We start from the raw sequence: 17458 nt of genomic DNA on the forward strand, positions 1-17458 counted from the left end.
TCTAGCCTGCATCCTGTGCAAAGGAGCCTCCCACTGGTAAATATGACATATTATGGTATTGTAGATTTTTTTGTAGATGTACTAAAGATCTTTTTGTACTAACTACTAAATTGTGCGCCGGCACATATAGTTAAAGCTTCCGGAACGCCACTTTTTAACGACTTCACAAATCCCATCACAGTCTAACACTCTATTGGTAAATCTCTCGTGTTAACTCATACATATTAAGTTAATTTATGACACAGTATGGTAAATTTAGTGAATTGGGCGTTATATTTATTAAATCCTTAATTATCTAAATGTTGCCAAATTATTTGGCGAGTCAACATCTCCTGAGGATATCTCGTGTAGACGCGATATACGTGTCGAATTGATCAAAGAGAATCTTAGCGGAATTTACACTCAAGAAAACTCACATCATCTGGATTTTATTTTGGTGTAAGATTTATTTATTTATTTACTTACAAACCTGCATATTATTTTTAATAATATATAAGTGCTTGTGCTATATTACGTTTGTAGAAAAACTAATATTGTAATAAAGAAGACCAACCAATCAAAATATTATTATACCTCATAATTGAGTTAAATAAAGTGTAATTAAATTATTTTTATACAATAAAAGAGATTTTTTTTAATATTATTGTATGTTGCATTATTTTATATTATTGTATATAAATTGAAATTAATTTAATTCTTGTCCATTGGTAGCTAAAGTATGATACAAATGGTCTAGTTGACCAGGTAACGTCAGGGTGTCGAATTTGCGTAACGGTGTGCGCGCGTATCGCTAAATTCACTCTGACGTATGAAGTTTTTTCGTAACGCGCCCAAAGAAGGAGAAAGAAACTACAAAAATATTTGACTCTTTTATTATAACCTCTGTTTTCGCTATAAATATTATGGGTGGAAAATTAAAAATACAATCACTATATAAAAGCTTTTATTAACAGGCCTAATATCTATAGTAGTTGGGCTTGAATGGGCCCACTTTGTTTAGGCCCAGATACTTCGCCTGTTCGTCGGTGAGTTCGGTGAGGTGCGCGTCAAATGTTGGTAAATGGAGACTTGCCACGTATTCGTCCATTTTCTTTGGTAAGAGATATACGTCTGCCTGTAATCAAAATTCATAAAAACATTTCCCAAAATATCAGCTCGAATCATTTGACCGCGTGCAACGCAGAGCTGCTCAAATTCAGTGCTCTGTGAACGGTTAGATCACTTGGCGTTGCGTGGAGACGTCGCTTCGTTGTGTGTGTTCCGAAGGGCTGTTTCACTTGATTCCTGCCGCCGAATTCCATATTCACACGAATCGCCACAAATTAGGATATCATCCCCACCACCTAGATGTATGGCGTTCCTCCATAGTGCAGTTTTCAAGGAACTTTCTTCCACGTACAACCAAGTTGTGGAATGAGCTTCCTTGTGCGGTGTTTCTGGGACGATACGACATGGGTACATTCAAAATAAGCGCGTACACTTTTCTAGAAACTCGGCAACGCTCCTTTGTTTCCTCTGATGTTGCAAGAGAAAGTACGCCATGGTTAACAACTGTATTGAAAAAATCTTTTCTTTTAAATTTGTAACTAAAATTTATGAAGAATGCGGGACTCGAAACCGCGACCTCTCGGGTTCCATCCGAGCAACTGATCCAACTGACCGAGTGAGGGATGGTTCGTAAATCTTTGTACGTCTTGTTCAACTCTCAGATTGTGGCTTCATCTACAGGATCTACTTTACAGTTGATAGCCTGCTCAACCATAATATTTGCATATTAGGAAATGGACTTGAGATATCGCTCTTTCAAATCTAAACAATTTGTTATTTTTTATGTGATATCCCGCACTTCTGGGATTAATTATATTAAATTTGTAACCAAAATTTATGAACGATGTGGGGCACGAACCTGTGAGCTCTCGGGTTCCGACATGGAGCTACAACCTGAGAGTTGCATGAGACATACCAAGATTTACGAACCATACGTCAGTCAATCAGTTGGATCAGTTGGCGTTTGGATGTAACCCGATAGGTCACGGGTTCGAGTCCCGCACCATTTTCTTTTATAATCAAAGACGTTTGTGTTCGTGAAATACCTTATATCTATTCTGCGGCGCGTTGTATAGCTCGATGAGTGCTAGGGCCTGTGTGGCTGCCGTGACAGAGACCACGAATGAGGGTAGTGATGAACAGCAGAGGTTTGCAAGTCGACCTTCCGCTAGCAAAACTATACGCTTTCCGTTAGGCCATATTATGTGATCCACCTGTGGACCAAAAACTCCTAAATTACAAACACATCAGACAAAAATTCAGGTAAAGAAATCATGGGAATACCCCATATAGGCGAATAGGCTTATTTCTGCAGCATATGCGGCATTAAAAAAAAATAGACGATGAAGAATGTCCACTCATTTTGATTTTTAGCTTTTCGTATTCTCTATAGAAAATATAAAAATTGTGTGTAAAAATTATTTCGATACTGCATTTAAATTATTTCAATTCAATTAAAGATAAAGAAAGAAAATATGAGGAAACTAGCCTACCTTAGTAAGTTTTGTCTACCTAAATATATGAACGTATTTGGTAAAAGAACCTGTAACTATGTATTACCTAGGATATTAAATACACTACCTCATTTAACGTAAATATTAAGATAATTTTGTTCTTTAAATAAAAAAAAATGTTTATGAGATTTGGAATTGTAAACATATGCACATGTTGCGAGTTTCGACCGGCCGGTGCTGTCTGCGTATGACGTCATAAGTCAACACTCCCGCAGTACTTTGCTCGCTCAGGTACGGGTCACTAGGAGATTACGCAAATATTCGGTGTCATCAATGTAGGTTTGTAACTACATACATAGGTGAGATGTGCTTGAGTCGGCGAGGAGGCGAGAGCGGGTCGCGGCGGAAGGACTCCGATTCCAAAAATAACAATAATCATAACAAGAATTAGATTGTATAAAAATACGCAATAATTTTTATACTTTTTAGTGTATATTATATATATTGTTTTTGAAGGCGGTTGTTTTTTTGTTATTAACAATTATTTTGAACAACGTAATACGTTTGTTTTCAACATTTTCTGGGATCTTGTTGTAAAAGCATAAACATCGCCCCACAAAACACTTAGCCGAAGTAGTAGGCATTATAAGCCTATGTCTGTTCTTAGTGTTAACATTATGGTTATGACAGTTTCTAGCAAATTCCCTTATGTGTGTAAGAACATACATTACGTTATCAAGAATATATTGAGAAGCAACAGTCAAGATGTTAATTTCTTTGAATTTTGCTCTCAATTATTATTTAGAACCTAGGTTATAAATAGCGCGAATAGCCCTCTTCTGCAGCACAAATATTGTATTAATATCGGCAGCGTTGCCCCAAAGCAATATACCATAGGACATAATACTATGGAAATAACTAAAGTATACTAGTCGCGCCGTATCTATGTCAGTTAATTGTCTAATCTTTTTAACCACGTATGCTGTAGAACTAAGTCTGTTCGAACCAATCCTACAATATGGGGGCCCCATTGTAATTTGGAATCTAGAGTTATGCCAAGAAATATAGCAGATTCCACCTGTTCTATCACCTCTCCGTTTAACAATACATTTGCATTTACATTTTTGACATTTGGTACAATTAAATCACTGAACCTTGCATACCTGACTCCTAACTCTCTCCCAGAGCAGGTCTGGCGTCCTCAGGGCATGAACATCCACCTCAGTGTTGCTGTGGCCCATGTTACACACGACACACCCATTTTTCATGCGCTCCATATGATCCCGTGTGACCACGCCCTTATTGCCTGTCGCTGTTATTACTATGTCCACTTGTCTTATTACCTGAAACATCAGTAATGTCTATAAAAAAAAAACTTTTTAAAGGATTAAAACGCGTGTAATTGTATCTGTGATTTTTCAGGCCCATCTTAAATAAAATAATAACAAAAATGTGACTTTTACGCAAAAATTAGGTGACAATTAATACAGTTTCAATTACACCCATTTTAATACTTTGAAAAGTATTTTACTTATTTTTAAAGACAATTAGTTATAATTATTAAATCTCTATGTCGGCGAAATACCATTTTTACTTGCAAATGAAATTTTTTTCTTGAAGAAACTACAGATAAATTACTTTCGAGACGTTTTTGTATTTGTAGTAGTAGGTTACTATTTCTATAATTATAAACATGAAGTTTGAATTTCCTTGTACAGTCAGAAAAAAGAGGTTTGTTACATTCCGAAGAAGGTAATATATTAACAGTCAAAAGTCAATGGTGGATGCCAAATAAATATTAATTATATTTATAAATATTGCTAATTCATGTATAATGATCTATTTGGTATAAGTTAATAACTGAATGAATTGTGGAATAATTTTATTCGTGGTTTATTCTTTAATATGGTTTATATTTTTTATTCTTCAGTGTTATTATTGCAAAGTTATTCGAAATTTGATCGCCAGGTGAAATTTAAATATAATATTAGAACAAATTACATTTAACACAATTTATTCATCGGATGAAAGTGAGGATGAGGACTAGTGCAAATATTCTGGATTTAAAAAAATTAAGAAATAAAAATTATGGTTAATATTAATATTCACTATTTTAATATCTTTATTAGTTCCATATGAAGAACCTGACCACAAAAAATATTATGGTAGCACTTCACATGGCTATTTGTGTTCGCTATTGTGTGTTTGTTGTATTTGGCAAAATATATGACGTTCAGGTAAACATGCAAATAAAGGCAAATACAACCATCCACACGTGGCAGTCAAATAACAAACACACAAACATTTGGAAGGAGACTGCAAGGTGTTTTATCACTGTTTCATTGTCCCAGTTCATAATCAATTGTTGTTCCAGTTCTCTCACTCACAACACAGACACAAAATAAAACATCCAGAAAAGTTCACGGCGCGTGGGCTTCTAAATATGGCCATTGTGTGGACGGTTTATTTGCTTATTTGACCCCTTTGATGTGCCTCGAAAAACCGACAAGCGCACGGTAACGCGTATTTGGTATTGACCTTATTTGTCAAATAGGCAAATAAGGCCAACACTTTGTCAAATAAACTGTCCACACATGGCAATTATTTGCCAAATATAACAAATACACAAATACAAATAGCCATGTGAAGTGCCTGCCTTAAAGTATCGGTTTATTTATTTATGTGCTGACCGTACACGTCCACACACACAAATGCAAAAACGTCTCGAAAGTAATTTACCAATAATCGAGTTTATTATTATTACCTCGTTAAGCTTGACAACTCTGAAACCATCCATAGCCGCTTGCAATGCGCATATTGGATCTATTTCTGTTATGTATACCTGAAAAGGAAAAATAAATTCTTGAAAACCTCCAAGTGATAGTTGGAATTTATTTTCTACGGTTTCGGTTTTAATGTCACTTATTGAACGTCACAATCTTCTACCAAATCGAAAAGAAATGCTTCAGACCTATTGATGTACGTACTATAAACAACGAGATTCCCAATCGCCTATTAAAAAGTCGTCAAAAATGTCCGAGTAGCGTTGTAAATACGACAATTATACATTAACTTATACAGATAACATTAAAACATTCATTCAAATGAACACCTTATTTCGTAGCAGTAATGTTCAAGGTCTATATTTTATACGCTCATTAGAAGCAGTAACACTACGTCACGCGCGAGACAAACGCGAACACGAGACAAGAACATTTTGTTTTAGCAATTGAAATGTAATTATTTAGCAAAGTGATCAAAAACGTCAAGTTACTAACATAATTTTGTTAATTTAAAGCACTTACCTGAAATACGAAACTCAATCCTTTTCAAGTATGGCTATGCTGTTATTTGGACAGTATTCGCTGATCACTTTATTACTGCGTGGCGTTATATTTAAAGCGCGGTCGAAACACAACTAAACGAAAACTACCCAATAGAGGCGCGTAGGCAGAGTTTGGCTTCAGACAATTTTTGAGCGTGATTGTGAGTCTAATTGTTTATTGTACGTCAATATTCAGACCTGAGAAGAACGTGCTAAAATAATGAGCGGACCTCGTTGTTTGAATAAAATTCATTCGTTGAATAGACGGGGCGTTTAAAAAGTAATTAATGCTATTATTGTCATCTTTACCAAACAAACCTTTTAAATATTTTTTTAGTTTCGCAGCTTATGTGTGTTGCACATTTTATGGGATCCTGTTGCAAAAGCATAAAATACTCAATATAAAGACATTATGTAGTATTATGATTATTAGTTTCTAGAAAAATCGCTAATAGGTATGTCTATATAATGTATGTGACATTATCTAAATTCCATAAATCGAAGCAAAGTAAAAGCTGCACATTAAATATTCTTTTAAAAGATAAAGTAAGAACTATACATTGAATATCAATTTTAAGGATAACTTGCTGTATGTTCTACAAATAATACCGAATCGAAAAAAGTACCTACAGCTAGTAGAATTTTCGTCGGTTTGTCTCTCTACACAGAAACTACTGAATATAATAAAAAAATTGCGCGAATATTAACAAGAAGTTGGTACAACATACAGCCCACATATTATCACGCCATATCTCCTCCATCTCGAAGTAAGATAGAAAAGGAAAGCGAATCTATTGTTACTGTAACCGAATTTTACTGACAAGCCGTAAATAGGCAGTTACCTTGGGTATGTTACCTCCTAAGTACTTAAAATATACAAACATTACATTTTGTGCAAAGTTTATATGTAAGCCATTATCTTATATAATTAATTTAGCATTTGAAGAAGGATGTTTTCCGCAAAAACTTAAAAAATCGGTAGTTAAACCTTTATTTAAGAAAGGTGATAAATGCGATGTAAATAGTTACAGGCTCATTACCCTCATCCCAATATTTTCAAAAGTAATAGAGAAAGCGATGAACAGTCGAATGTCAAAGTTTCTTCAATGAAAACAATATATTACGACGAGAACAATTTGGCTATCGAAAAAATTGTTCCACAACGTTAGCTTCATTTAACGTTATTAAAAGTAATAATAATAATAATAATAAATTGTTTATTTCTTTAACAAAAAGTACTTAAAAACTAGGGGCAGGTGTTTCTCGTTAAGCTTATCGCCTGTGTTGGGAGTCACCGCTCTTTAACCTTTATTTATAACAAACAAAATTACATTATACTTAAGAGTTATTCATACATGTAAAAGTTAACTAATAAAAATATAATTTTGACCTTTTTTTTTTACAATGCAAATTACACAAGTGGAATAATATGTACTTTAAAACTATTTATGAAAGTTCTACCATTATACGTTACGTTACTACTATATATAAAATAGACATGATCAGAGAAAGGGGAAAGAAGGGAAATGAGTGTTTAGTGTGCAAGTGTGTGTGTGTGTGTGTGTGTGTGTGCGTGTGTGCGCGTGTGTGTGTGTATTTATATAAATATAATTGTAGCATACACAACTAGCTACTCAGCAACTGTTCTACCCAGTCATAGGATTTGGGTTCTAACCAGTTAGATGTAAGTTTTTTACATTCATATACGTTTTTTGAATATATCTGTAATTCTTTATTTATTAAATTATATAATTTGGCAGAGCGCTTATTGAACTGTCTATCAGCAAAAGTTGAATTTGACTTAGGAACTACTGCCACAATGTCTTTTCTTCTTTTTTGCAGGATTTTAGGGTCATAAGCGAGGGATTTATGCTTTCTTGTAATAGTGTTTGTAATATATAGTTTTCTAATTGTTGGTATTTTAGTATTCTTTATATAAGCTATCCGTGGGAAATCTGCGTTTTTTAAAGTACATTGTTTTAATAAGATTACGTTGTGTTCGTTCAAGTTCAAGGAATTTTGTTTTAGTGGCTCTACCCCAGATCGTTATACAATACGTTAGTACAGTTTGTACCAACGATGTATAGATCTCTTTCAGGAGATCTTTGTCTTCCAATTTGGGGCCAGCCGGCAGCCTCGGTACTACGTATCTTAATGATTTAAAAATCCAGGTTAGTTTTCTCAACCTCTGCATTATGTAGTCTATTTGTGGATGCCAAGAAAGTCTCTGATCCAATATGATACCGAGATATTTAGTTTGAAAAACTTTCTGAATGTTTGGGCAGTTACAATGTACGATATTAACGCAGTCGTGAATTTGTATTTTGAATTCTCTAGCAGCTTGGGCATCGTTATATAAACTGTAGCACATGTAGTTGGTCTTATCTGCATTTAGAGTAAGTAGGTTCATATTTAACCAAGTGTAAATTTCACGCAAACCCACTTCAGTATATTTCCTTACACTGTCCCACGAGTCACCAGTGAATACTATCGCAGTTTCATCAGCATACGAGAAGATGTTTGCATTCTTGAGCTTCATATCACATAAGTCATTTATATATATTAAAAATAGGGTTGGGCCAAGAACGCTGCCCTGTGGTACGCCGTAAGATACTGACTCGTATTCGCTGGTGCAGTCACCTAGTTTTACTTTTTGCTTACGTTCAGAAAGATACTGACTGAATAGGCGTAGCTGTGTTCCTCTAATACCAATAGCTTCTAGTTTATGTATAAGAATGGGGAGAGAGACGGTGTCAAAAGCTTTCTTGAGATCTAGAAAAACTGAAATACATTTTTTATGTTTGTCAACTTTCTCAACTTCTAGTGAGGAAAGTGCGCATACTGCATCTTCAGTTGACCGACCTCGTCGAAAACCATATTGATGTTCTGACAGTATATTGAATTTATCTAGATAGTTTAGAAGTCTTTTATTTATGAGCTTTTCTAAAATTTTGGATAAGACAGGCAATAATGAGATAGGTCTGTAGTTACCAACAGCACCTCTATCCCCACCCTTATACACAGGGAGAGTAACTGATTGCTTTAGTGCGTTAGGGAACACACCTTTTTCAAAGCATAAGTTAATTACATGTGTAATGATGGGTACTATGTCAGTTTTAGCTGTTTTCAAAAATGAGGTTGGGATATTATCCCATCCAGGAGCACTATTCGATTTTAGATTCATCAGTGTGCTGGCAACCTCATCTGTATCTGTCGGAAGAAGAACAATTGAGTTAGGAGAGTGTGTTAGAGTTTCAGAAGAGGGGGTAACATGTTTAGTCTTAGATTTGATTTGCAATGCAAGTTCTTTACCTATATTAATAAAATATTTATTGATATAATCCGTCGATTTTATAACAGTTTCTTTTAAATTGTTTAACTCAATATTCTGATTTTTTTCGTTACTAGTGTATGTGATTTGCTTGATAGTTTTCCATAGTAATTTAGGATTTTTAAGTGTTTTTGTTAAAAGATCCTTTTCATATTTTCTTTTTATTGTTTTTATTAATTTGTTACAGTAATTTCTGTATCTAGTGTATATTATTTTATTTACTTCATTGTCTGGATCTTTGCGTAAGTTTAGTTGTAATCGATTTCTATTTCTTATACATCTTAGAATTCCTGGAGTAATCCACGGTTTGATTATTCGATATCTTGATGGGATGTTCTTAACCAATGTATTATCTCTTATTATTTCAGTGAGAAGGTATATCAATCTATTAATAACTATTTCTGGATCGTGATAATTTAAAAGTTCTGCGAGATTAGCATTTTTTAGTTGTTCTAATGCTTGTTCAATATTTATAGTTGTCTTAGTTTTGCTTACAGGAGAACTTTTATTAATTTTTGAGAGTGCCAGAAGTATGGTATAGTGATCTGTGGTAGTTGTTTGCAAAACTGCAATGTTTGCTTCGACTCTTTTTATATTTAATCTCATCATGAAGTGATCTAAGCAGCTATTTTCCCTGGTGGGAATTATGTGACCTGCCAAGATACCATACGTTGAAAGAGTATTTAGGTAGCTTATTCTGTTCTTGTGTTCATAATGAGTTTCATTATGTTTAGGAGTTATGTTAATATTAATATCACCCGTTATTATGATGTTCCTGCTTGTTGAGTTAATATTGTCTAGGTGTGTGGCCAAAGACTCGATAAAGTTTTCAGCATTATTGTTAGATGGTGATCTGTATATTCCTAGTATAAAGTTGTTAAGAACGTCAAGCTGTAAGCATGATGCTTGTGCGAGTTTTACTTCATTAACTTCGTGTTTTAGATTTCTTTTGATGTATACGACCACTCCATCATTTTGATTTAGTTGGGCGGTTGTAGCATAAGATATATAATTCGGTAACACAGGGAAAGGATTGTTATTGTTAATTCTACATTCAGTTAATATAATAACGTCTGTCTCAAAAGAAAAATTATGTATTGTCGTTACAAAGTCATCAAAATTGCAGTAAATACTGCGTATATTTTGGGAAATAACGGTAAAGTCGTTCTTTTGTATTTGTAGGTACTCATTTAAATTTGTAATATCACACTCGAAGGAATGTGCAATTTCAATCCGGTCTATGTCCTGTATGGTGTTTACGGTGTCAACCATATTGAGTTAAAGAAAGTAAATTCAGGTGTAAATAATATAGGTTAAAACATATTTTATCTTGTTTTGTATTTATGTGATACTTTATAATTATATTTGTGTATAATAATATGCACTCGTAGCAATGTAAATAAGGTGATGAGTTGTGTATGTGTTCATGTTCAGTGTAAGGGAGTTGGTATGTGAGTAAGTGTTGTTTTATGTATTGTGTAAGTGTATGTTTAGGGGATAGGTACGAGAGTACGTAAAAGGGCTGAGAGATAAATGTAGGATAGGTATTTTTTATCATGATTTTGGGAATATCGTTAAATGTGATAAACATTTCAATCTTATTAATAAGAATGCTAGAAAAGACAATATTAAATTGAGGATATTGTAGGACTACGGTTAGTCATTCTTTTAACCTAAGCTGATGCGCCTGACTTTCAAAAGTAACAACGATATTTCTAGATATGTCGAAGGCCTATGATTTGGTTTTACATCAAAATTTATGGGATAAGCTTGAAAAATACGGTATAAGAGGCAATGCCAATAACTTGATTAAAAGTTACCTAAGAAGTCGGCAACAACGTACCGAAATATAAAGAATAGATAAGTGTCGTAATAAATCCACAAAAATTGTTTACACTTCGGAATTTAAAGAAAATCAGAGTTGCGCCATTCCACAAGGTAGGATTATCGGCCTTTTGCTATTTCTATCATATATCAATGACCTCCTAGACTCTACAATTAATCAATGTGTGCTATTTGCCGATGACACCACATTAATTATTAAAGAAAAAGATATAATTACACTAAAATATACAATTATTAATTCACTTAATGACATTACCAGATGGCTTAATAATAATAACTTAAACTTAAACATATTAAAAACTAAAATAATCCATTTTAATACTAACAGAAATTTAAATAATATTAAATTTCTTGGCGTAATAATTGATAAAAATCTTAAATGGAGAGAACATATTGAAGACATTAGTAATAAATTGGATAGGTTTATTTTTGCCATTAGAAGAATAACACAGACAGTATCAGAACAAGCCGCGTGGTGTGCATAGAACGGATATGTGTCATCCGTTCTGTGCTATGGACTCATCATTTGGGGAAATTCTTCGGACGCAATTCGCGTTTTCAGAGTTCAAAAAAAATGTATTCGTGCAATATGCAATGCACACTGGATGGATAGCTGCAAGCCACTTTTTATCAAAAAGAAAATATTAACACTTCCCTCTCTGTATATTCGGGATATGTGTGTATTTGTACATAAACACCCGGAATGTATCACCAAAATGAAAGATCACTCTTCTAGGAACACTCGATACCCAAACAAATTACTTGTACCCAAATGTGAATTGACACTCTGCCAAGAAAATGTTCATTACATGGCGATAAAAATATATATTAAGTTACCCGACCATTTAAAAGACATGACATGTAATAATCTTAAGAATAGATTAACAACATGGCTAACAAAAAATTGTTTTTATTCAATAAATGGCTACTTAAATTTAAGGAAAATTGATATATAAAATTTGACATGAATATTACTGTTTTATTAGAATTATAATTGTATTGCTTAGTTTATAATACTTAATGGTTAGGTCCAATTTTGTATAAATTAAAGTTTATACATACATTTGCATGCCTTGTAGGTAGAATAAGAGAAACATAATCTGAATAAAATAAGACCGATTGTAAAACTGACCTTATTCAAATGCAAATAAAGATTATTATTATTATAACACTAGCTAAGGCACACATTGACAAATCAAATTTGTTCACGCATTATATGTCTTACAAATAAACTTATTATAAAGTTATATCTGAGAACAAACCAAAAATATTCAAAATGTTTACAAGTAGACATTTTGCTTATGATTGGTTTATTCGGACGTATTTTCAAGGCTGCTTGACATTCGGACATCTTCAGAATTATAATTGTATTGCCAGTGTTTGTAAACGATATAGCCAAAATTTTGCATATTATTGGTTTATTCTTACGTAGCTTTATACCAAGGTTATTTGTAAGGCCGTTAGTCTATGCAAAAAAAAAAACTAACCCAACGCGCCTAAAGAAGTCTCCAATTCAATAAAATTCCATTCCATTTGACAACAGATATAAAAAAAGTGTGTGTACTTTTTTGGCCTAACCTAGCAAAAATCCTTAAAATTATTTATTCCTCGTGCTATTCTACGTTTGTAAAAAGAACAATATTGTAAAAATCTTGCAAGGATGGCTTTGACAATTAATTATTAAATAACGAATACAGCTGTACGGACTTGAACCCTTTGCCTAACCTTATAACGAACAAACCAAAAAAAACTAATGTCGCAAACGTCAGAAAATTTTAGGAACCAACTTCACTCTGTTAAAATTTCACTCTCATCATTCATAACGCGCCTAAAGAATAACTTCAAAAAACACTCACCACACTACCGAGAGCCTTGAGCGCCTGACAGCATCCCTTCCCGACCTCTCCGTAACCACATACCACCGCTTGCTTCCCACCGAACATTAAGTCTGTGCTGCGTTTTAACGCGTCTATTATACTCTCTCTGGAATCGAAACAAGTAAAAACATTATAATAATAATAATGAAACCTACACAATCGTAAAATGTATTATAATCTCAGGGAATATTACCTACATAAAGAAAGGACAATGCATCGAGAAATTGTGGCAGTAGACAGTGGACTTACTCCGCTCTCTTTATCCAAAGAGAATTGGCGAAAACCGGTGATACTCAGTACTCAGGATCGCTTGAATGTATGGAGGGGAAGAGCTACATGGACGGTTTTACCGGGCTCTCTACGGACCTGATGTAGACACGATTTCGTCTGTGACCTGGCTACGATTTGGTGGAATTTTTGGGGGAAACTGAAGGATTTGCCGGTGCAATTGCTGATGAAGTTATCAAGACGAATAACTACCGGAAATACATCATGAAGGATGGCACAGCAGATATATGTCGGGCGTGCCATCATCCTGGTGAGTCTATCAGACATATTATTTCCGGTTGTTCTCGTTTTGCCAATGGAGAGTATTTGCATAGACACAACCAAGTAGCCAGGATTATCCATCGGCAACTTGCTCTTCGATACAATCTTGTGCATTTTGAAGTCCCGTTTTACGAGTATACTCCGGAGCCAGTGCTCTAACCGAGCGCCGGGCATTTTTTTTGATATCACCGTTCCGTGTGATGATTACCTTGTGAAAGTCGAGATGGAAAAAATGTCAAAGTACCTACACCTAGCACACGAGGTTACTGACATATGGGATGTTGATTTAACAATAATTGTCCCAATAGTCGTTTCCATAAACAATCTTATAGCAAAGAGCCTCGACCATCGTCTCAAGAGGCTCTTTGCTTTGCTGGATTAACCTCCTGTTTGCTGCCGTTGCCATATGGCAAAGAGACCACCATTTAGTACTCTCTTATTTGTTTAGCACACAAGACATTAAGGGTCAGTTACAGAAAGCAGCTATTTTTCTGTGGGAGTTCCCCAGTCTGTCGCCCTAAACACCGGCGGAATTGTCATGAAGCTACGCCGGCTGGACTCTTTTTCTTATATTTATATGCGATATCTTATTTTATAATAAATATATTATAAAGTTATATAATATAAAGGTAGGAAATAAGATGAAATTATAATAAAGAGAATTATAATAATAATAATAATGAATCATTTATATCACATATCACACAACACAATCTACAATATATCATCAAAAGTTTTCGCAGCGCACTCCCAATAAAGACAAATCGTCAACTTTTGATACCTTGGGATATATAATTATTGAGCTTAACACTGATACTGTAATTTTCTGTACGTGAAAGAATCATCAAAGACGATTAAGTAAGTAGTTTAAAATTTTATCCAATACAAAAAAATCTTTCCTTTTTTTGTATCAGTTGAAAGAGAAAACTTTAAAGGCATTATTTAATGTCCGGTAATTTATTTGCAAACCGTGCCGCAGGGGTGCTCAAGCTTGAACTGCTGGCGATCTACCTCAAAAATTTTAGACTACGCTCTATCGACTTTGAGAGGCTTCAAGTTTGTATGATGAAGGATTGTCGTCTAGGTACAGTGTCACGATGACATACATATAAGTTTTGCTCACAATAATATGCATTTTTTTAGTCAAGGTAAGTGTAGGTCTGCTCTAAAATGTCAATAAAAAAACTCATAATTATTCAAAATTGTGAGTTTATTGGTTCTTACAAAACAAACGCGCGCCTAAAGTTCTAAACTTAACTACAGAGTGACTGGATGTTGAATCTGCATGACACTGCATGTCCTGAGCATACTTTTCATAAGATGGTACGTACTAACCGATTTGAGTTACCTAAAACAAGATCTGTGAATAGTTCTATATCGGTTTTTTTTATCCTCAAAAAGCACTCGCAACGATTGACCGTTTGAGCATCCCTATTACGACGTCACAGCTAGATCATAATACACTATACAGGGTGTCCCAAAGTTATGGGACATGAAGGGAAAGTACCTTAAATATCGTAGATAGGGTATTTTACTGAAAGAAGACTTTATGTTATTTTTAAAAGTTAGTAATTCTGCATTCAAAGATTTTCTAAAAATTACTTGCCTCGACTGGGAATCGAACCGACTTGAACGTAAAAAAAGAATACCCTTACTTTTATGATGCTAATCGAAAGAATGGCCAAAAACTTATAACTCTGCTTAAGTAACATAGTATTTTAAAAGAAAGGAACAACGTAAAATGTTTGAGTCAACTTTCAAGAAAGTTATTTATTGCCGACAACGACTTTCAAAAAGTAGCGATATTATCCTTCCATAGATAACATTGATTAGTCGTAAATAGTACCCACTTCATAAAATACTTTATAGCATAGTTTTCCTTATTATAAGTGGACGTGTAAATATAATGATAAAACTTAGTATTTCAATAAGTACTCTGTATGGTAAGACAAGAGGAATCACATTTTGAGCATTTAATTAATTAATTTCCAAAAAATACCCCCTTAATGGACTACTTTCCTTTAAAATACTATGTTACTTAAGGAGAGTTATAATTTTATTACCATTCTTTCGATTGGCATCATTAAAGTAGGGGTATTTTTCTTTTTCATTCAAGTCGGTTCGATTCCCAGACGGGGCAAGTAATTTTTAGAAAATCTTTGAATGCAAAATTACTAGCTTTTAAAAATAACATAAAGTCTTCTTTCAGTAAAATACCCTATCTACGATATTTAAGGTACTTTCCCTTCATGTCCCATAACTTTGGGACGGCCTGTATACTTGAGATAGATATGCCACTAATGTTTTTATTTTGTAAAATCAGTGAACCCAGGCTAAGAGATGGCGCTGCGTTATTTTTACGCTCGTAGCGTACCGTCGCTAGATGGCGCTAATTATGTTTTTAGTTTATACTATTGCTGTAGACCGTATTGATAGCAATATTGCATACTGATGTTTGTTCTTATTCGTTTAATAAGTTCAGGGATTACCTTTACATAAGATGAGGCATTCTATGATTACAACACGATAGTCAAGTGTTATTTTAATAAGTAAGTTAAGTGAGTTTTTTGCTATCACTAGCGCTATCTATCCATATATCATGTATGTAAAACGATCGCCATCGTGATGAAGTTGCAGCGTACCTAATAGAATAGATGGCTGCACTTTTTTTTTATGGAATAGGAGGACAAACGAGCGTACGGGTCACCTGGTGTTAAGTGATCACCGCCGCCCACATTCTCTTGCAACACCAGAGGAATCACAAGAGCGTTGCCGGCCTTTAAGGAAGGTGTACGCGCTTTTTTTGAAGGTACTCATGTCGTATCGTCCCGGAAACACCGCACAAGGAAGCTCATTCCACAGCTTTGTAGTACGAGGGAGAAAGCTCCTTGAAAAACGCACTGTGAAGGACCGCCACACATCCAGATAGTGGGGATGATATCCTAACTTGTGGCGTGTCGTGCGAAGGTGGAATTCGGCGGCAGGAATCAGGTTAAACAGTTAAACTTTCGATACATTTTTTTTTTCATGTGCCAATGTAGGGAAGTTGCTCCCCCCTGAGCTAGATGGATGTGCACAGTTTAGTCGCACGGGTTGTACTCACCTACACGAGTACAGGTTATCGAACTTGGTCTTGGTGACGGAGTCATTGACATTCATGGCTGGCACACATAGCTTGCCTGCTTTGCTGAGCTGGTACAGTCTGTGAACACCCGTCACGCTCTCCTCTACAATACCTGAAATACAAAATTTCTCAAATTAGATTTGTAACCAAAATTTATGAACGATTCGGGACTCGAATGAGTGACGTGTGGGTCGTAAATGTTGGCATGTCTTGTTCAACTCTCTGGTATGGCTTCATCTAAAGGGTCTACTTTACAGTTGATAACCTGCTCAAAGCCAATAATTTCATATTAGAAAATTGACTTAAGACGTCGTTCTTTCAAATCAAAATCAATTTTGTCGCGGGTTCCGACATTATTTCTAAATTTTGGTTACAAATTTAATTTAATTAATCCCAGAAGTGGGGGATGTCAAGATGTTAATTTCTTTGAATTTTGCTCTCAATGATTCCTTAGGATCCAGGTTATAAATAGCGCGAATAGCCCTTTTCTGCAGCACAAATATTGTATTGATATTCGGTAAGTTGCTATTGTTATAACACAATTTTATTATAAAACATCACATTATAATAGCATGATAAATAGTATCTGTTGATATAAATTCGGCTTGAAATAGCGTCCATTAAAATCGAAAAATTGCCTGCATTTAATTGTTTATTTATTTTGGCATATGTTGAAATATGTTTACTTCAAAAATTTTCGTAATTATTTGTCCCAATATAGCATAGTTACATTTTATATCATACACAAGCGATCTCGCCCTTGAAGGTCAAGGGTTTTGAGGCGCTACTGCGCTACGGCAGCATCACCAGCATCTTAAGGCGACACTAAATGCTAGCGACCTTGAGCGATATGAGTTCACGGCTGCCGGCCCGCTATCTATGTAACAAAGCCAATATTTTCAAAAT

The 17458-nt window shown here is 34.6% G+C and overlaps 1 protein-coding gene across 6 annotated transcripts in view; it reads right to left on the minus strand.

Annotated features, from left to right (window-relative positions):
• Positions 1-926: 926 nt before the first annotated feature.
• Positions 927-17458, minus strand: part of LOC126971385 (adenosylhomocysteinase-like 1) — a 51128-nt gene continuing 34596 nt past the window's right edge. For all 6 annotated transcript variants that reach the window (XM_050817691.1, XM_050817692.1, XM_050817696.1 and 3 more), the window contains 6 exons: positions 16532-16664; positions 12859-12985; positions 5266-5343; positions 3665-3844; positions 2094-2261; positions 927-1114 (listed from right to left, as the gene is read on the minus strand). In XM_050817691.1, coding sequence (XP_050673648.1) covers positions 956-1114; positions 2094-2261; positions 3665-3844; positions 5266-5343; positions 12859-12985; positions 16532-16664 — 845 coding nt within the window. In that variant the 3' untranslated portion in view covers positions 927-955. The remainder of the gene's footprint in view (positions 1115-2093; positions 2262-3664; positions 3845-5265; positions 5344-12858; positions 12986-16531; positions 16665-17458) is intronic.

This window comes from Leptidea sinapis, chromosome 23 (assembly GCF_905404315.1).
Source record: "Leptidea sinapis chromosome 23, ilLepSina1.1, whole genome shotgun sequence".
Classification (NCBI taxonomy): Eukaryota; Metazoa; Arthropoda; class Insecta; order Lepidoptera; family Pieridae; genus Leptidea; species Leptidea sinapis.